This window comes from Ailuropoda melanoleuca, chromosome 7, assembly GCF_002007445.2.
Source record: "Ailuropoda melanoleuca isolate Jingjing chromosome 7, ASM200744v2, whole genome shotgun sequence".
In the NCBI taxonomy this organism is placed as follows: domain Eukaryota; kingdom Metazoa; phylum Chordata; class Mammalia; order Carnivora; family Ursidae; genus Ailuropoda; species Ailuropoda melanoleuca.
Genome location: NC_048224.1, coordinates 52750849 through 52771034, shown reverse-complemented (window position 1 = coordinate 52771034; position 20186 = coordinate 52750849). Strand labels below are relative to the sequence as shown.

The window sequence follows — 20186 nt, the reverse complement described above, 5'->3', positions numbered from 1 at the left end:
AACTAACTAGAATTTAAATAAAAAATTGAAAGAAAAAAATATAACTAACTGGGTTTGAATCCCAGCTCTGCCATCCACCAACCATGTCACCTTTGTTCAATCTCTCTGAGCCTCAGTTTCCTCTCTGTATAATAATCTTACCAATACCTGGTTCTGGGAGGATCCAGTGATTTCATATATGTAAAATTCATAGCACATTACCTGGCACATAATCACTGCTCAATCAATGTCAGCCACAGAGCAGTATACATCTGACAAATACTTACCCAGAGTGCACTACAGCTAGGGAGAAGATGCAGTTTGAAGAAGACGCAGCCCTCAAGGGGAGGGGTAGAGATCACAGGTCTCCGCCCACAGGGGCGTGGGCAGTCCGGGGAGCCTGCCAACCTGCAGAGCTGGCTCAGGCCCCTCTTGTCACCCCACCTGCCAGCAGGGATGGGGAATAGTCTAAAACCAGCCCTCCCCCATCCCTCCCTGATGACAAGTCTTACCCTTCTGCTCCCCAAGGACTAACCCTCTCTCATCCCCTCCCCAAAATCCAGCCCTCCCACCACCTCCCCCACAGTGACCATCTCTTCTCCAGCCCTCCCATAACATCAGCTCTTCCCAACCTGCTCACCGATGTCCACCCTCATCCATACCTTCCCCCGACGTCCAGCCCCATGGGAAGAACCACACCCATTCTCCCCAGGCTGGAGTGGGGAGAGCCCCACCTGGCTTTGTGGGTGGACAGGTCACCGATGCTCCTTCCCACGGGTGGACCCGAAGGCAGGCAGATCATTCGTAGGGCTTGGTCATGGACACCGGGTCGCAGACCACCGGGCACGAGCCCGGGTGGAGCCGGAGTCTGGTGTCCTCCAAACGCAGGAGCTGGGGACCGAAACTCAGAATCTCAGAAAGTCATGCAGACCAGGATGACGAAGTCTGAGACTCTGAGAACCATAGAATACTGGAATTAAGAGTTGGACCAAATTCAGACCCGAATAAAATTGTTTCGATAGTCAAAATGCACACATCACGAGGGAGCTGAAAGGGGGCCGGGGGTCGCCACTGTCCTAGGGTCTCGGAACCGGGGTGCGGACCCCTTAGGGGAGGGGCGGGGATTTGCGATTGGGCCACCGGGACCAAAGGGTGACCCTCACGATAAGGGAGAATACAGAACAGCGTGACCCTGGAGCAGCCCTCTCTTGTCTGCCCCCCAGGCGAACCTCCCCGAATCCCCTCTTCCGAACCCCTAGTTACAACTCACCCCGGAGCAGGGTTCTCCAGTAGTCAGCCTCAGGCACCTGCCCACAAGCAACATGGCGGAAAGGGCGTCGCTGGGAGGGTGGGCGGAGCCGACGGTTCTCGCGACAGTCGCGCTTTCCTGCCTATATCCGGCGCAGTCAGAAACCCGTCCGGTCTTTTGGCTTTCGGCTCGGAGGAGGCAAGGGTGCAACTGTCTTCGGTCGTCCCGAATCCGGGTTCATCCGACACCAGCCACCTCCGCCATGCCGCCTAAGTTCGACCCCAACGAGATCAAAGTCGGTGCGTGCTTTAGATGTGGCTGGGGCTGCGAGATGGAGCATCTCTTCTCCTCGCAGCCCGTCGGGCCTCCGGCCCAGCCGCCGTTGCCTTTCCCACGCCGGGCTTTTAAGCTGCTGCCTGCTAGAGGCCTTTCCAGCGCTGCGATCAGGGCGCTGTGAGGTCCTGGCCGAGTCTCGGACTCATTCTGGGCCTCAGCTTCCCCACGTGTAAATGGGGAGGGAGGATCGGACGACCCGTGGTGGCTTTGCAGCCCGCACGCCTTAGGGTAAGGTTCGTGCCCGGGCGCTTCCCCCCTCCACTGGGTTGGCCGGCGGCCGGGCTGCCTCCACGCCGGCCCGGTGCAGGCCTCGGTAGCCGTAGGTCAGCCGAAGACCGCTGCCCCACGTGGCGCCCGGAGCGGTCCACGCCAGGGAGGAGGCGGCTCGCCCGCTTGACTCCCTGCTGAGGCTCTTGGTGCTGTTACGAAATTGACAAGTGGTGTGGCCAGCCCCAGAAAGATTCGGAGAGAAGGCTGTAGCGCTGGGGCTCCCTCTGCAGCGACACTGATGTTTTCTTTCTCCCAGTGTACCTGAGGTGCACCGGTGGCGAGGTCGGTGCCACGTCTGCCCTGGCCCCGAAGATCGGCCCGCTGGGTCTGGTAAGTCATCCTCGTGGAGGGCGGTTTCTCAGCTTGTAGAAGGAAAGCAGTTCAGCCCTGGCTTGTGCAGACGAGCCCGGATCTGAGGTGCCTTCCTCGCTTGCGAGGATCTGAGGCAAACCCCTACTACACCTCTGAGCCTCTGAAGTGGAAGTGCTTCCGTGGTAAGGTCATGTACTAGATTAGATTGCAGGGTGCTGCTTCTCTCCCCAGGGTCAAGATCTTAACTGTGACCTACCTGAGGGGTGGGCCAGAGGTCTTGCAGGAAGGTTTGGAAGAGTAGCTTAGTGACACTGGGCAGCCTGTGTTTTCTAGTCAGGGAAATGGGCTTATCATTGGTAGGGTTAAGTATCGGTGGAGAAGATTAAATGGGGTGTGGTTAAGATCCTGGTGAACTTACATAGTAGCTTGTATACCGCGTTAACATGACGAGCTTCACTGATGATCCCCGTTTACCCACTTCTCCGTTTTATGCTTTTACTGAGCTTGCATTTCACTGACTATCATTAGGCTTTTATTCCTCGGCCACTGGTCTCCTGAACCAAACATTGTTCCCACATGGTCTTGTTTAACCGGTGTGGCACGTTTCCTTGGCTCACCATTTAGCTGGCACCCCTGAACATCTTTCCTGTTTAGGCTGGTGGTCATTAGGAAGTCTAAGTAGTAAATGCCCAGTTCCCGTCCTTGGAGAAACCTGGTGTCTTTAAAACTCTCTAGGTGATTTGAATGTAACAAGCCTTGGAAATACGTACATTATCGCATGGGTCCTTATGGGAGCGTAGGTAGGTAGGTAAGGAACTTTGCCATGTTATGACCCTGGGGCTGCAGCCCCAAACAAACTTCACCTCTAGCCTCATCTCTCCAGTGTCTGCCCCTGTGATAGCCATGCCTTAATTTGGTAGGTGCAGCTAACGTGCTTCAAACAGTACCCTGTGTGCTGGCTTGGGGTGTTGGCCAAGGGGGAGGGATGGGTTTTCAGACTGCACTTAAACTTAGAGCACAGTGTGATGATACACCTTTCTTTCTCTAGTCTCCAAAAAAGGTTGGTGATGACATCGCCAAGGCAACCGGTGATTGGAAGGGTCTAAGGATTACTGTGAAACTGACCATTCAGAACAGACAGGCCCAGGTACTTGGTTTGAGGGGGAGGTTTTTGCCGCCTGCCACCAGTGGTGAGCTGAGGGCAATTCTAAATGTGGGGAAGGCTTTTTTGAGAGTGTGGATCAAGAAAGCAAAGATGTGGGCCTAATATTAACTCTCGTCACTTGTGTGACATTGGGGAATCACTTGGTGTCTCTCAGGCTAGGACATGTTTCAGATGGTGAAAATATCAAGAATGTACAGCAAACCCAGTCTGGCCCGTGTATTTTGAGAGCCAGGGTGCATGGCAGGATTGACAGTCATTGGAGGGTGGCGTAGGGCTTATTCACATGGAGACTCTGTTTTGCAGATTGAAGTGGTACCCTCTGCCTCTGCCCTGATTATCAAAGCCCTCAAGGAACCACCAAGAGACAGAAAGAAGCAGAAAAACAGTGAGTGGCCTTTTTCCTGGTAATTTGTGAGTGGTGGTGTCTACTGAGTGTGATAACTTAGCGGCATGTGTTCCCTTTAATGACACCTGGGGTCATGCAGAGGGATTTGATAACCTGTTAAGAGAGCCAGGCACCACCGGGAAGTGTCATGTGGCTCTTCCCAGTCCCCAGCACGGGGTTGGCGCATGCAGGAGGCAAACAGTAGGGTGAAGTACGTGATAATGACAACAGTAATCAGACCACTTGTGAGCTGGTGAATGCTCTGAACAGCTTAACCCCAGTGACCTAAACGTGCCTTTTTTTCATGTTTAAAACCGTCTCCTCTGTATAATACTGGCAAAGACTTGATTTTGCTCCAGCCACCCGCCACTGCACCCGGTCAGTTTCTGTCGGCTGGTGCAATCCAGTGGTGAGCTGATAGTAAACCCCAGCTTAGGAAACAGGGTTGTTCTTCATGTGGATGACTCTGTGCCGAAAGCATGGGAACAGCCTGGAATAAAGATGAGGGAGCGCATGATGTGGTCTGCTCTGGCCTTGGGTTGTGACCAAGCTTATGCTGTTTTTCTTTTCTGCAGTTAAGCACAGTGGAAATATCACTTTTGATGAGATTGTCAATATTGCCCGACAGATGCGACACCGATCTTTAGCCAGAGAACTCTCTGGTAAGTGGACAACATGGAACCACCTGGCTTGTTATATGGGGTGTATTCACTGTGGTAGCATTTCCCAGTTTGAAGGGACGTTATTGTAAGACCCACAGTTGGGGTGCAGAATGGCTTGACATCAGTGAATGGGGCTGGATGTGTTTAAATCTGGTTATCAAGCGACCTATGGAGACTTTGCATTTAGACCTTATGTAACTAAATGGATTTCTGAATCTTGGATTGGATTGGAGGAGCAGGAATGTCACTCCATAAAATAGGATTAGTTCCTCCTTCCCTGCTGTGAAACTCCCAAGTATTTTTCATGTGATTATCTGATTGTGAGGGACTGGAGCTCCTCTGATGCTATTTTCTTAATTTAGGAACCATTAAAGAGATCCTGGGGACAGCCCAGTCTGTGGGCTGCAATGTTGATGGCCGCCACCCTCATGACATCATAGATGACATCAACAGTGGTGCAGTGGAATGCCCAGCTGTAAGTGACTTCTGTTTCACTTGCCTAAAGCAGGACAAGAGCGGGAGGAAGGATAAAGTATTCATGGAGACAGGATGGAACAGTTCTAGAAATGGTCAGTAGTGGGTGTGGATTTTTTTTGTCCTATTGACACATTTCTTTTTTCTTTCCCACAGAGTTAACTACAAAGGAAAATATTTCAATAAAGGATCATTTGACAGCCAGTGGACCTTTTGATGCAGCCTCTTCTTTGGGGGAACTAGCTCCATTGTGGTCGGATGGTGGGCCCGTGGGGCCAGGGTGGCAGAACCTTTGGAAATAGCAGCTATCTGGGTAATGAGCTCCTTCTGGGTGACAGATTGCTGCCCTGTATGGGACTAGCTTAGAGAAGACACCTAGAAAGGAAGTCTCGGGTTTTTTGTAGGCCATGTATATGCATAGAACTCTTCATAAGAATAAAATTCTTCCCCCAAAAGAAAACTTGTACCTCAACATGAATACATGGCAAGGAATCTCTATCCCAGTCAAAGTCTCGAGTGGGCTAGGGGCCCATGGCCCTTCGTGCACACGAGCCTTCACTGTCCGTTCAGTATACAGCCGTGCTTCAGAAGCACTGATGGGAAACAAAGGAACCTGACCTTTATCTTGAGTTCTTAAGGGTTATTTTCTAATGGCATGTTTTTGCTTTTCCTGAGTCTCTCTTCAATTAGTTCTGTTCCTTTTGACTGAGCTCATGACACTCCTTTCTACTTTTAAGTGTGTGGTGGATGGAAGGATGAACCAAGATACCTGGGTACTGGGGTGAGTGACACCTGAGTATCTTAGAGGGGCTTCTGGCTACCAGCCTAATGGGGGGGGTTAGGAATAATTAACCCAAGAACTTAATGTCTTTGGCATTGTTCGTACTGCCCACATAATTTTGTCACTAGGCCTTTAAAGCAGGTGGGTTTTAATCCTCCCTCCCCCACAGGCAGGGTTGGAGAACTGTGGTGGGAGGGATTACCCTAGAACACTGGTGAATGAGGGAAGGATAAGCCTTCCAGGACCTGTGCCAAGTGACTGAGAAACCAAAGCTAGAGGCCTTGGGGGGTGATAGTTGAATCTGACTCTGAAGTCAAATGGTTACCTAACCCCAAACCACAAGGATTTATTGTGGAGAGGAGGTCATGCCGGCTGGGTGAGAGGCTGGTATGTCAGACAAGTCCTAGGACGTGGCAAGGGAGAAAGGCCAACAATGAAAATCTTGCTTTAAAGGAAACCTCCACTCTAGGAAGAGAAGTGAAGGACCCATTGGCCTGTGAACAAGGGAAAGAGGATAGGCATCAGGTCGTCCTGGGGCTCCAAAGAGGGTGCGGTATACCTTGCTGAAGCATTTCACTGGCTTCCTCCGGACACCCTCACCCTGTTCTGGGTATTTCCTCTGAACATCTCATGTAGAGACTGGGCCTAGCAGTGTCTAGATTTTCCTATAGAGAGCTTTAAAGAGTGGATATCCCTCCCCCACCCGATGAGATAGTAGCATGTAGAATCTTCACTTGAATCACTCCCCCCAAATCCTCTTTGGCCCTATTCTGGAGAAACTGTTCATTCCTGTCCAGTGTTGGTTCTTTAAAAAGCCCTCATTCAAGAACCATCACCAAAATACCTGGCCTCCAGAAGGAACCAAGTCCTTCACTTCTTGATCACTGACTCCTTACAAACCAAGGTTTCTGCAGTGCTTGCTATACAAAAAAGTTTGCCTCACTGAATAAAGGTAAATTGCCAGTATAATTTGAGTTGGGTTGTTGCTGCTTCCTGAAGGGTTGAGAAAGAAGAGAGCTCCTGAGACCTTCCACCTGCATATGTAAAATCAGGACTATTTATTCAAGGTGCTTTTGCACGTGGCTCTGAGCCAGACTGTAAAAGTCTGAGGTCTCCAGGTGTTTTCAAACTACCTGCATTTCCTGCCAGGTCCCCAGCCACTTTGGTCCTATCTCCGGTTACTCTCCAGCATGGAGTCTCTGGTGTCTAATAAAAGCAGAGCTGCACCGGAAGGCCTTCCCACACTCCCTACATTCATAGGGCTTCACACCAGTGTGAATCCTCTGATGCTGACTAAGGGATGAGCTCTGGTTAAACGCTTTCCCACACTCATTGCACTCGTAGGGTTTTTCCCCCGTGTGAATTATATGATGCCGAATAAGGGCTGAGCTCTCACTGAAAAATTTCCCACACTCGTTACATTTATATGGCTTCTCCCCAGTGTGGGTCTTCCGGTGGATGATGAGATTGGTGCTTTGGCTGAAGGCCTTCCCACACTCGCTGCACTTGTAGGGTTTCTCTCCCGTGTGGGTCCTCTGGTGGTTTGTGAGGTTCGCACTCTGGCTGAAGGCCTTGCCACACGCGCCGCACTTGTAGGGTTTCTCCCCGGTGTGGATTCTCTGATGCTGAATGAAGGCGGCACAGTAACTGAAGGCCTTGCCACACTCGCTGCACTTGTACGGCTTCTCCCCCGTGTGGGTCCTCTGGTGGTTTGTGAGGTTTGCACTGTGCCGGAAGGCCTTCCCGCAGTCGCTGCACTCATAGGGCTTCTCTCCGGTGTGAATTCTCTGATGCTGAACAAGGGCTGAACAGTCACTGAAGGCTTTCTCACACTTGCTGCATTTGTAGGGCTTTTCTCCGGTGTGAGTTCGCTGGTGTTTGGTGAGGTTTGCATTTTGGCTGAAGGCTCGTCCGCATTCGCTGCATTTGTAGGGTTTCTCTCCGGTGTGAATCCTCTGGTGCTGAATTAGAGACGAGCTCTGGCTGAAAGCCTTCCCACATTCATTGCACTCGTAGGGTTTCTCCCCAGTGTGACTCTTCTGGTGCTGAGAAAGGGAAGAACAGTAACTGAAGGCTTTGCCACACTCGCTACATGTGTATGGTTTTGCTCTGTGGGGCTTAATTACAGGGGAATTCTTTCTGAAGCTCTGTGTGTGTGTTTCCCACTTCTGGGCTCTCACTTCTGGAGGAACTCTCTGTTGTGGAGAAAGGACTGGTCTCAGGTTGAAGCGGCTCCTGTGCTCGGACTCCCCAGGGGGCAGCGCTACACTTGTGTCCTGGAGTGAATCCTCAGAAATGCCATGCTCGGGTGGCGAGTCAGACATAATCTTCCAGTCTGAAAAATATTTAGAAAAGCATTTTCCCCCCCTTCAGTGGAAGAAAAGGTACCACCAAAATACAAAAGGCTGATGGAGTTTGGCCGAGCTCCTGTGCAGACAGGTCTGATGCTCCAGCCCCTGCACCCGGAACAGCTGCCTCACATTTCTGTTCTAAACCGTAAATATTGACCAAGATGGCTCCTCAGATGTATTAGCATGCTTTCCTCCCTTTCCAAAACGTTTACCCTGCTCTCCGACGTAGTGCTCCCTTCCGTATTTCTGACCCTGTCCCCTGCTTTGGTAACTACTGGACAGTCTCCACGTGTCTCGTTAGTCTCACAATTCTTGGCGTGGTTTTGGGCCATCTGCTTACCAGGTTTAAATAATTCACTTTAAAAAGCTGATGATCAATGCCAGCAAGATGAATTCTTCACCTATCGAATCAGCTAGATTTCAGAATTCTAGAGTGTTGGTCAGGGGTGCAGCGTCATGAGATCTCACACGCTGGTGTGACTGCATACACTGGGACCACCTTTCTGGACAGCAATCTGGTTGCATGTGTCAAGAGTCTTTAAAATGCTGACATGAGAACCGCACCTGTAAGAATCTATCCTAAGGAACGAATAAGAAATTACACAAAGCTGTGTTGACAAGTGCTCACAGCATTATTTGCTAAAGAAAAGCAAACACCTAAATAGATGTTTAATAAAGGAAAGACCATAGTATAGCCGACAGAGGGACCCTATTTAGCAATAAGAGGCCACGTCTGAAATGGGTACACTATAGTTCCTCCTGCAGAAAGGTATTTACTGAGAAAACACTGCAAAGATACACGGTGTGAGTGTAAACTGTGTTGTCTTTGGGTTGTGGCGTCAGGGGCAATTTTTATTTTCTTCGATGCTTATCTGTATTTTCTAATGTTTTCCAATGTCAGTATTATAATAAAAGTTATAAAAACCTTTCGGAGAATATACAGTGATAAAAAGAAACCTACTGTTACATGAAAAAAGGAGCATGTAAACTTACACAGTTATTTCTACTTCAGAAAAATGTGCAAGCTCTGGTCTGAGCCTCCCCATTAGGGGGCACCTGGCCGGCTCAGTAGCTAGAGCTTCTGACTCTCGATCTCGGGGTCATGAGTTCGAGCCTCATCTTGGGGAGTGAGTAGAAATTACTTTAAAAAAAAAAAAAACTTCAGAAAACAAAAATATATCACTGTATTTTGTTATATGAAGAAGATGGAAGGGGACCTCTGTGTGATGGGATGATAAGGGACCTTGATTTTTTTTTTTTAAAGATTTTATTTGTGTGACAGAGAGACAGCCAGCGAGAGACGGAACACAGCAGGGGAGTGGGAGAGGAAGAAGCAGGCTCTCAGCGGAGGAGCCCGATGTGGGACTCGGTCCCGGAACACCAGGATCACGCCCTGAGCCGAAGGCAGACGCTTTAACGACTGCGCTACCCAGGTGCCCCAAGGGACCTTGATTTTTTTTAATCCTGTTCCAAATCTCAAATTAACCTATTTTACTAGAAAAAAGTCATTTTAAACAGAATAAATAACATTGCTTTTATCATCAGAAAATAGGTTTTTGGGGTTTTTTTTTGTTTTTTAAAGATTTTATTTATTTATTTGACAGAGAGAGAGAGACAGCCAGTGAGAGAGGGAACACAAGCAGGGGGGTGGGAGAGGAAGAAGCAGGCTCATAGCGGAGGAGCCTGATGTGGGGCTTGATCCCAGAATGCGGGGATCACGCCCTGAGTCGAAGGCACACGCGTAACGACTGAGCCACCCAGGTGCCCCTTGTTTTTTTTTAAAAGAAGAGTTAATGATTCATAACCCTTTCTGGGATCTCCCTCATTTTAAGAGAAAACTTTGTAGTGTGAGTACTGTATACTATTGGGAAACTGAAGCATAAGGCCCCTTGCACCTGTCTCTGGCACTGGGGCTTGAACTAAGGGGGTGGAGTTTCAGGGAGGGCTATGGAGCTTCTTTTCAGAATGGTCAATTTTCCTGAAGATTCTTTCGGTTTCTACCTTATTTCTTAGAGGAGAGAATAGCAAGGTTAGTTCTGGGAGACCTTTATTTGAATTTCTGCATGGAATCTTGACCCAGCTAGCTTGGGTTAAATCTTGGCTCCACCTCTTACTGGCTCCCTGATCGCAGGCAAATTATTTAATCTACTTCTTGGATGTATTATCTGTAAATGTAGCTCACAGAGTTACTGTGAGGATTAAATGAGTTAAAACACATAAGGGACCCGGGGGCGCCTGGATGGCGCATTCGTTAAGCATCTGCCTTCGGCTCAGGGCGTGATCCCGGAGTCCCGGGATCGAGCCCCACATCGGGCTCCTCCGCTGGGAGCCTGCTTCTTCCTCTCCCACTCCCCCTGCTTGTGTTCCCTCTCTCTGTCAAATGAATAAATAAAATCTTTAAAAATAAGTAAATAAATAAAAATTAAAAACAAAAAACAAAAACAGCAACAACAACACACATAAGGGACCCAGAACGGTACATTTTTCTAAAGGTATTAGTTACTGCAATACCCAAACTGAAACTTTTCTCCAACTACTTCAGGATCATAAGGCTAATACAGCACTCCACAGCTGATAACTCTTTTACATGTATATTAGTTTGTAAAGTAAGATTTTGTTATCTACATTTTTTAGATAGAGACACAAGCGACCACATAATTTAGTGGCTTACTCTGAATCCGTGCACTTCATAAGTAGTAAGCCAGGACCTGAAGCCTATCTTTCATGGGGGGTCCACATCCAAACCTGCGTCTACACCAATACTCTAATACCTCAGAGCGGGGACCGTCGGTGCTAACACCCCTTCCCAAGTTGTTTCTAATCATGTGCTGATCTGACCTCTTTAGGATCTTGAAACTCTGGGGCTGTGATGAAAATGTTTCCCAGAAAAGTGCAGCCATTGCCCTAGCCACATCATACCACATTCCATTTCCGAAGTTCTACGTGGGGCCTACCGCCCGGGATAAAAGGCCCCGCACGGCAGGAATGGGGCTGGCAGCAGAGGGCCTTGAGAGGGAAGCAGCGGGACCACTGTGACTCCCGTAAAGGAAAGATTTCAGCAAGTCTGAGTGGTTCCGGAGTAACAAGAGGGCTGAGGTAATGTGTGACAGGCTGTTTAGAAAGTAGATAGTAAGATGAGAAGGAGAAGCGTTCTGATCGACTGTGCAGAAAATCTGCCAGAGGCTTTATTTTCACGGCTTTTCAGCAAGGAGAATCAGAAAGTAAGCTATAAAGCATTAGGCTACATTTTTAAACAAATTTAAAGCTTTGTCACCTTAAAGTTGTTAAGTTCATTTATACTTCTGATGCTTTAAGTTCCAAACATCAGAAGTGGCCGGAAGCCCAGGGAGAAGCTTCTGAGGCCCTGCCAGGGGGCGGAAGCGTGAAGCTGGCCGTGGAGTGAGCAGCCGTGGACGAGGAGCAAGAGATACACAGCAGCTATGGCTTCCCTTTGGTTTCTCCTGAGACTGTCAGTATTAGCCCTTTAGGAAATTCTAGCAGGGTCACGTAGAGGGAGAGAAGGCAGCCAAGGAAGGGCCAGAGAGGGCAGCGGCAGCAGGTGCCACAGCTGGAGGGACGGGTAGAGGTGGGCCCCTGAGAGCCTCAGTGAGGTGAACCCCAAGCAGAGAACATGCTCGGCCTGCAAAGACGACTCTCCGTCCCCCAGAGGCCAGCAACACCACCTGTGGTCCCAAACGTCTCTCCCAGCCCAGGGGAACTCTGCCAGGAAAAGGTGTGGAATAGTGGGCTTTGGAATCAGAGAGACCCTGCTTCGAAGCCCAGCCAGGCCACCTGCTGGCCGTGAAGCTCTGAACCAGCAAGTCGGCCTCCCCCAGCTTTAATTTCCTCATCTGTAAAATGGGGGTAATAATATCTACCTCATGGGGTTGTTAAAATAATCAAATGCACTAATGTGTATTTTAAAAGGGCCTTCGCTCTCGAGACTCCCTGGCTTCGGTGCCCGCTCACTTACCGGGACAGGTACTCCTCAGGCCTCCTCCCTCCAGCATCCATGGGCCTTCTTCCCTTTGTTCCAACTGGGAGTTCATGTCGGGCTGGGAAACTGGAAGTCCTGTTCAAGGGGAAAAACGGGCTTTAGAGATTTAGATGAAGTATAAATAGCCACCCAGAACTCGGGGAAGTGGAAACACACCAGTTAGGTCATTTACTTCATTCATTCAACCAATATTTATTAAGCACTTAACTTGGTCCCAGGCACTGGTGGATGCAGCAGTAATTAAGACAGATGAGGGGTCAAGTCAGGGAGTTAAGCCCCTAAAGCAAGTTATTTAGAAAAACAGGAACTTACTGAATATGGAGGAACTGGCCTGAAGGTCACCCCACCCTTCCTGGGAAATAAGAAAACAGGGAGCTGCAGTCTCAGGGGAGCAAATGAAACTACCTATTTCTCAAGCAGGAGTGCACAGACCTTTCATTAGAGACCCAGGAGGAATAAACACCATCCCTTCAATGTGTCAGAGCAACTCGGGATCAGTCAACACTCGAAGGAGCCACAGACACTCGAACCGAGTCAATTCTGCATTTCACATGGCTTCCTTACCTAGCAGGACCAGATTCCTGGCATTTTCTGGTATCCCCTCCATGAACTTTGGAGTTCCCCTTGGAGCAGGGATCAAGTGCTTCCACCCATCCTGGGTAAAAGCTACAGTCACGTTGCTGAAGGGCGGGGACCCCTGAAATGACAAGCACATTCCGTCTCACCCACTGGCCTTAGGACATGAGGCAGCTCTGGGCAACTCAAAAACATTTATCGATCACTTTCTTTTTTATTTTTTTTAAAGGTCTTATTTATTTATTTGACAGAGCACAAGCACAGGGAGCGGCAGGCAGAGGGAGAGGGAGAAGCAGGCTCCCCACTGAGCAATGAGCCTGATGCGGGGCTTGATCCCAGGACCCAGAGATCATGACCTGAGCCAAAGGCAGATGCCCAACTGACTGAGCCAGCCACCAAGCACCCTTATCGATCACTTTCTATGTACCTAACACTATAATGGATACTGACACACAAAAATAAATCAAATACAGTCTCTTTGCATGTTTACAACGCTGACAGACTTTATATGTAAATGGATAGAGTACATATACAGCTATTTCTATATAAAAGAAGGAACTGGGCAGAAACAGGTGCTCGGGAACTAAAAGAGCCAGTGTAGACAAAACAAAATTAGAATGTGTAAGTTTATGCAATGAAAAACCAGAAAGAAATGTGAAAGCTCAATTTTTCAGAGTGTTTAATAAATGTTCCTATGAACTCGGATATCACACAGTAGTACAAAAGGAGAGCCAGGCATATATGCACCACCGGTAGTAACATGTCAGAGACACGGGCAGACCAGCTGCCAGGATGACAGAGAAGGAATCCTGCATGGGGGATGGAAGAAGACCACAGAGAGGAGGTGATTGCTGAGCTGGACTTGAAGGAGAAAGGTTGTCAGATGGAGAAAGAGAAGGTTATCTAAGGCAGGGGAGGCACCACGAGCAAAGGCATGGAGGTGAGAAAGGCCTTCTGTCTGTTTTCAGTGCAAGTAATGGTACCTTCACCTATCTCGTGGGCCACACCAGAAACCTGGGTGTTATCTTCCCCTTTCCTGCGGCTCCCCACAAATCACTGTCTTCACCTTCCTCCACGGTATCACTAGCGTTCACACATCTCTCTCCATGGCCCCGTCACTGCCTTATTTGAAGCCAGAATCACTTTCCAAATTATGACCTCTAATTTACCTGGCCTTCAATCCATCCTTCCTACTAAGAAATATAGTACAATGGGACAAAAAGGGTTTTCTTTTAAAACCATGAAATATTTAAAACATTTGGGTCATTTTATAAAAGTCAAGAGAGTAAAATCCACCATAAAGATTGAAGTGTCATGAACTATGTAACAAACAGTATGTAACTAATAAAGAAAACACTGTAGGAAGTACAAGAAGAGATCTGAAATACTACAGCTATGAGATGTCAAAATAACTCAGGCATTAGCAGGGTTAACACAAAATAACAAAATAAAGGTATGGAAGAAGAACTGAGCAATTTAATTAATAAGGTTGAGCTAATAGAGCCATTGAACCCTGCGTTCTGCAATTACACTACACCTGGCTGTTCTGGGTTGACAAAAGACACTCTGTCCCCATGGAGCACAGACAGCTGAATGGGCAGACAGAGAACCCAAAGTGACAATTTTGGAATAGCTAAGAAAATAAGATGCACAGCCAAACACTTTCAATATAAACAAGAAAGGAAGAATATAAATTAGAAATTCAACTCAAGAGGTTAAAAGATCAAATTTTAAAATAAATCTGACAAAAGTAAAAGCAAAAACTAAGAAAAAATATCTGTTCCTAAGAGAACTGATGAGAAAAATCCAAGAGGAGACTTTCTAAAAAGGAAAAGAAACAGATCAATACCTAGTCTAGTCAGGAAAAAGGGGAGAAGACAGTTCCTGCCCTGGTAGCAGGAATATGCAAAGGAATACACTAGAAACGATTCTGCAGACTACTCTCAATGAGAGGGAGAAATATTAATCACATTCTGCAAAGTGGAAATAAAAAGAAGGTTAAAAGCAGGACAAACCCATTTTGGGAAAGTAGAAAAGGAAGAATATGGGGGCACCTGGCCGGCTCAGCTGGTGAAGTGTGTGACTCTTTTTTTTAAAATTTTATTTATTTATTTGACACAGATAGAGACAGCCAGCTAGAGAGGGAACACAAGCAGGGGGAGTGGGAGAGGAAGAAGCAGGCTCATAGTGGAAGAGCCTGATGTGGGGCTCGATCCCATAACGCCGGGATCACGCCCTGAGCCGAAGGCAGACGCTTAACCGCTGTGCCACCCAGGTGCCCCAAGTGTGTGACTCTTGATCTCAGGGTTGTGAGTTCAAGCCCTGCACTGGGTACAGAGATCACTTAACAATAAAATCTTAAAAAATGAAAACAAAAACAAAAACAAAACAAAGAAAAGGAAGAACAGAACTGAAAAGATGCAAATGAAAATGTTACATGTTTCATCTCGGTGGGTTAATAAGGGTGAATTTGGGGGTATGTTTTCTATGTTTTTCAGGTTTTCTACAATGAACATGAATTCCTCTTATAATTAAAAAACAAGAACAAAAAACCCTTTAATATTAAAAACAACAACAACAAAAAAAAGAAGCTGCCTCTGAGAATAAATTTCCAACTCACGTGAGCCCCCACTGTGAGGAGGCCAGCCGCCATTCCTTCATCTCCTGTGCTTTCGTCTTGGGGAAGGGCAGTGTCTGGAGAAGGCGGCTCTGGAGGAAGGGAGAGAAACCAACGAGGCTTAAGAGTTACAGCTCACCAGGCTAGAGAGTCTTACATTCTCACTCTGAAGAAGGGGGTTCCCAGGACATTGCACGGTGCAGGGCACTCGGGCTGAATCTGCAGACCGATTTCTCCATTCCCCTTCCTGCCTCAAGAATCCCATCAATTCACTCAGACGCAGCGAGTCATTAGAGTAACAGACTCTCCAGCAGCGTAGGTCCCCCACTCACCAGCAGTGTGCAAATCACATAACCTTTAAAGGTCTCATTTTTCTGGGGCGCCTGGGTGGCACAGAGGTTAAGCGTCTGCCTTCGGCTCAGGGCGTAATCCCGGCGTTCTGGGATCGAGCCCCACATCAGGCTCCTCCGCCGTGAGCCTGCTCTTCCTCTCCCACTCCCCCTGCTTGTGTTCCCTCTCTCGCTGGCTGTCTCTATCTCCGTCGAATAAATAAATAAAATCTTTAAAAAAAAAAAGGTCTCATTTTTCTCATCTGTAAATGGGAATGATAATCCCTTGTAAAGTTGCTGGGAAGATGAAAGAAAAATGCAGACAAAGCAGCTGGCACAATGCCTAGGGTGTAAGGACACAGTTTACAAATATTGCCAACTGCCCAGTTCGTTGGGAGAAAGTGGCTCTGCAGATTTAAGACATTTGCCAAATCAAGAGAGGTAACGACCAAGTGGGATTCATCGAAGGAAGACAAGACGAGTTCATCAGATGAAAATCAATCTGCATGATATACCAAGGTGATAAAAAGAAGACTCCACATGGATCACTTCAATAAACACCAAAAAGGCCATTCTGTAAAATCTGTCACCGTTTCCTGATAAGATACACTCAATAAACTAGGAAGAGAAGAGAACATCCTCAAGCTGATAAAAGACAACTACGGAAAACCCAGATTTACATCATACTTAAGAGTGGAAGACCGATACCTTCCCCTAAGATCGGGAACAAGACAAGGATATCTGCTCTCACCACTTCTATTCAGTATTATACTGGAGGGAAGGGGGGAAAAAGTCATCCAGATTGGGAAGGAAGAGGTACAATTATCAGTATTAGTAGATATGATTTTGTACACCTGGAGCGCCTGGCTGGCTCAGTTGGTAGAGCATGTGACTCTTGATCTCAGGGTCATGAGTTCAAGCCTCACACTGGATATGGAGCCTACTTAAAAAATAAAATAAAATAGCTCTGCTATAACTAACTAACTATCTAAGAAGAAGAAGAAGAAAAGAAAATCCTATGGAATCCACACACAAAAAAGCCCTATCACAGCCAAATAAATTCAGCAAAGTTGCAAGATACAAGATGGATATAAAGACAACCCAATTAAAATTGGGCAAAGGATTTGAATAGACGTTTCTCCAACCATATTTCTATACAGTAGCAATGAGCAATCCAAATATGAAATATATTAAAAAAATCCATTTGCAAGATCATTAAAAGAATAAAACACTTAGGAATATATTTAACAAAGGAAATGCAAGACACGTACACTAAAAGCTATCGAACATTGTTGAAATTACAGAAGATACAAATAAATGGAAAGACATCCTATGGATTCATGGACTGGAAGATGATAACGGTGGGATGGCAGTACTCACCAAATTAATCTACAGAGTCAATGTAATCCCTACCAAAATCCCAGGTGACTTTTTAATGGAAATTGATTAAGCTGATCGTAAAACTCATCTAGAAATGCAGGTGACCCAGAAAAGCCAAAGAAACTGGAAAAAGAACAAGTTGGAGAACTCACATTCACGCTATCAAAACCTTGTATATGGGGCGCGTGGGTGGCTCAGTTGGTTAAGTGGCTGCCTTTGGCTCAGGTCATGATCCCAGGGTCCTGGGTTGAACCCCGCATCAGACTCCCAGGGAGTCTGCTTCTCCCTCTCCTTCTGCTCCTCACCCTGCTTGTGTTCTCTAATAAATGTATAAAATCGTAAAAAAAAAAAAAAAAGATGGAAAACAAATGTTGATAAGGAATGGAGAAATTAGAACCCTCATACACTGCTAATGGGATTGTGAAATGGCGCAGTCACTGGGGAAAACAGTGTGGCAGGTCCTCAGAAAGTTAAACAGAGGTACCATACGACCCAGCAGTTCTCTCCTAGGTACACAAACAAGAGAAATGAAAACACATCCAAAAACCTGTGCACACATGTTCACAGCAGCATTATTCGTAATAGCCAATACTGGAAGCCACACAAATGTCCACAATGGAGGAACAAATTGTGGCATATCCCTATAACGAAATGATATTCACCCACAAAAAGGAATGAAGTACATTCATTCATGTTACAACACGGATGAACTTTGAAACATTATTCTAAGTGAAATAAGCCAGACACATATATTCTAGGATCCTGTTTTTATGAAAGGTTCAGAACAGGCAAATCCACAAGAACAGAAAGTAGAAGTCCATAGACTAGGGGAAGAGGAAATGAGGAGTGATGGTTAATGGGTGTGGGCTCTGTTTTGCTTCTTTGTTTTTTTTTTTAAGAGGGAGCACGCATGGGGGCAGGCGGGGGTGGGGGTGGAGAAGGGGGCCAGAGGGAGAGGCAGAGAGAGAATCCTAGGCTGGCTGCACACTCAGCACGGAGCCTCACTCCCAGTTTGATCTGACGAAATGGGTATGGGCTTTGTTTGGGGGTGATGAAAATGTTCTGGAATTAAATAGTGGTGATGGTTGCACAACTTTGTGACTATACTAAAAGCCACTTTACTGTAGACTTTAAAAATGAATGTTATAGCATGTGAGCTAATAGCTCAAAAAATAATAATAGAAGAGGTAGTTCAGCCCTCAGAAAAAGAACTACAAAGGTCTGGATACTGGTCTTAGTACAGACCTTATGTTACTGAGTTGTACCTAACTCCATTAAACCTTCATGTCCTTTGGTAGTTAGCACCGGGAGGGTGATACCATCCTGCTTGCTCCTTCCAAGTCTCTGGGGGGAAGACAACACACAATGCTGGATGTGAAACTGGACTTGAAGAGTTACAGATCAATAAAGGGACCCCTTGATCTGGGGGAGGATGGCACAGATCTCGGTGGTGCAGATTACATACACGTTTGTTCTGTTCTATGGATTGTTCAAGATGCTTTCAAAAACGTTATTTGATGCTTACAGTTCCTAGAGGTAAACGAGGTCCTCCATGAAGAAACACAGGTCAAAAGACCTAACTGGCACCCCATAGCTTAAACAGGAATCCTAGCCTTCTGATTCCAAACTCCCAAATATCGTCTTCGACTTCACAGTCCAACTGCGTTGAACCGGCCCTCAATCTCACGTGGAGCCGCAAGGCTCCTGTTCTGAGAATCCCTGGCTACTTCAAGAACTGCTGGAACGTCAGAAACAACAGGAGACCCTGGGTCGTCCCATTTTTCCTTCCCAGGGTCCATTTCTCCCGACTCACAAATGCCATCGGTGCATCAAGCAGATCGGGGTAAGAAGTAGGAAACTCAGATTAGTCAGGCCTGAGCGCCTCGACCCTAGAATTCTTTATTCAAAAAAAAGGTAATCTCCAACCACTTGTGGAAAGGATAACCGCAGAGTTCTGGTCCCGGTCACACAGCTGCATTAGTGGGCAGGCTGGACAAGACGCCGGATCTCGGGCAAACCGCTCCCTCTAGCACTCTTTCTCACCTCCTTCCTCCAGCATTTGGGTCCCACCTCGCGCCACCGCCTCCCAGCAGTTCTCTGAGCCTCAGCCGCGCTCTGCAGGCCTGCTCTGACTGCTCCCGGGCTGGACTCTTTCTCCGGTCTCTCCCCTCAGAGGCCGGGTGGGAGCCTGCGAAGCTGGGCCCTGGGAGCTCGGGGCGGGCCCGTCCAGCCGGGTCTCTCAGTCTTTCCAGCGGCAGCCAGGCCTCGCGGCTCGGGAGCCCGTGGCGCAACCACCGACTCGGTCTCAAGCAGAACGCCCCGTGGAAAAACCCGCTACCGGGTACCCCAGAACGCTACAGGCTACCAGCGCGAGCTCAGAAACCGCAGTGGCAGGCACTGCTAAACGCCAGGCCCAGCTCCCGCGCCAAAGAGGACGCGCTCCATAGCGCCACTTCCGGTCATGCGTACGGACCTTCCCGCCCCACGGGACTCCATTTCCCAGAAGTCTCCGAGCTCAGCTCCTGGCCAAAACGTATCTCTCTCTCTCTCTGTGCCAGGTTTGTGACCTATACACCCTTGTGGTCAGTACTTCCCAGAGAGGCTCCGCCTGTTTTTGCTCCCGGAATCTCTTATCTATCATGCTTTGTCCACATGTCATTCAGTCCACCGGAATCCCACGGCGGAGGCACCTGAGGCGGGAAGGAACTTGGCCGCGAAGGATCCTGGGAGCTGTGGTTCTAGCGCAGGCGCGGACCTACGCTGGTGCTGGAAGCGTGATTTCTGCTCATTTCTCCTCCGTGGTTCCGCGTTCCCGGAACATTGCGTCGCGGGGGTCCTTTCTTAACGCGGCCTTAGCTCAGGGGCTAACCCTAACCACCTTCAGGGTCCTTTTGAGCCGTACCCAAAGTTTGGGAAGAGTAAAGGAAAGGAGGGAGGGCCGCTCACTGTGAACAGGGCAGCCACGGGTTGGTACCCTGGAACTCGAAGAATATAAAAATCTATTAGCAGGAGGGAACTTCAGTAATTTCAGGGGCAGAAGCCCCGAATAGTGTTAATAGTGTTCCGTCAGCACTACTGCGGGAGGAGATTCCTAAATATTCTATCCCTTGGAGGCTTCTGTGCTGAGCCAGAGGATATTTCAATGGGCTTCCTCAGAGCACTGATGACATTTTCCCCTCTTGCCCGTTGAAAATGATTCACCACTCCTGCAGTTTTCCGATCACTAATTCAGTTTTGAGGCATTTTGACTTTAAGAAGGTGGTAATGTGTTACTTGGGAAGCAGAAAAGAGTTTGAGGGTCCTCAGGCCTCTTTTCATCTTGT

The 20186-nt window shown here is 47.9% G+C and overlaps 3 protein-coding genes and 1 non-coding gene across 9 annotated transcripts in view; 2 read left to right on the top strand and 2 right to left on the bottom strand.

The window, feature by feature from the left end:
• LRSAM1 (leucine rich repeat and sterile alpha motif containing 1) overlaps positions 1-1381 on the bottom strand; it is a 38023-nt gene extending 36642 nt beyond the window's left edge. The window contains exons 1-3 of one of the 4 annotated variants that reach the window (XM_019796472.2): positions 1250-1381; positions 714-870; positions 267-423 (exon numbers count right to left, since the gene is read on the bottom strand). The gene's annotated coding sequence lies outside the window, so the exon portion shown is untranslated. Of the gene's footprint in view, positions 1-266; positions 424-641; positions 933-1249 lie in introns of all 4 variants that reach the window. The other 3 variants (XM_034664554.1, XM_034664555.1, XM_034664553.1) reach the window with 3 other exon arrangements.
• A 22-nt stretch (positions 1382-1403) lies between these two features.
• Positions 1404-19298, bottom strand: ZNF79 (zinc finger protein 79). Of its 3 annotated transcripts, XM_034664563.1 has the most exons (6): positions 18907-19298; positions 15158-15246; positions 12526-12658; positions 11938-12036; positions 7794-7948; positions 1404-7658 (listed from the first exon to the last, which is right to left on the bottom strand). In XM_034664563.1, exons 1-6 carry the CDS (start codon positions 18920-18922, stop codon positions 6792-6794), a joined length of 1359 nt encoding a protein of 452 aa, XP_034520454.1. In that variant the 5' UTR covers positions 18923-19298; the 3' UTR covers positions 1404-6791. The 3 variants fall into 3 exon arrangements, with proteins under 3 accessions (XP_034520454.1, XP_002916372.1, XP_011219448.1); XM_002916326.4 differs by having other exon boundaries at positions 1404-7948; XM_011221146.3 differs by lacking the exon at positions 15158-15246 and having other exon boundaries at positions 6649-7948; positions 18907-19297.
• Positions 1460-4832, top strand: RPL12 (ribosomal protein L12; the record flags this gene model as incomplete). Its single annotated transcript, NM_001304867.1, is given in 6 exon segments — positions 1460-1527; positions 2091-2164; positions 3195-3293; positions 3615-3696; positions 4272-4358; positions 4721-4832. Coding segments are annotated over 6 exon segments (491 nt in total), but the record flags the coding sequence as incomplete, so codon positions are not given.
• LOC117803202 lies at positions 4059-4187 on the top strand. The gene has a single exon (XR_004626894.1). It is a non-coding gene; the product is annotated as a small nucleolar RNA SNORA65 (small nucleolar RNA).
• Positions 19299-20186: the final 888 nt, after the last annotated feature.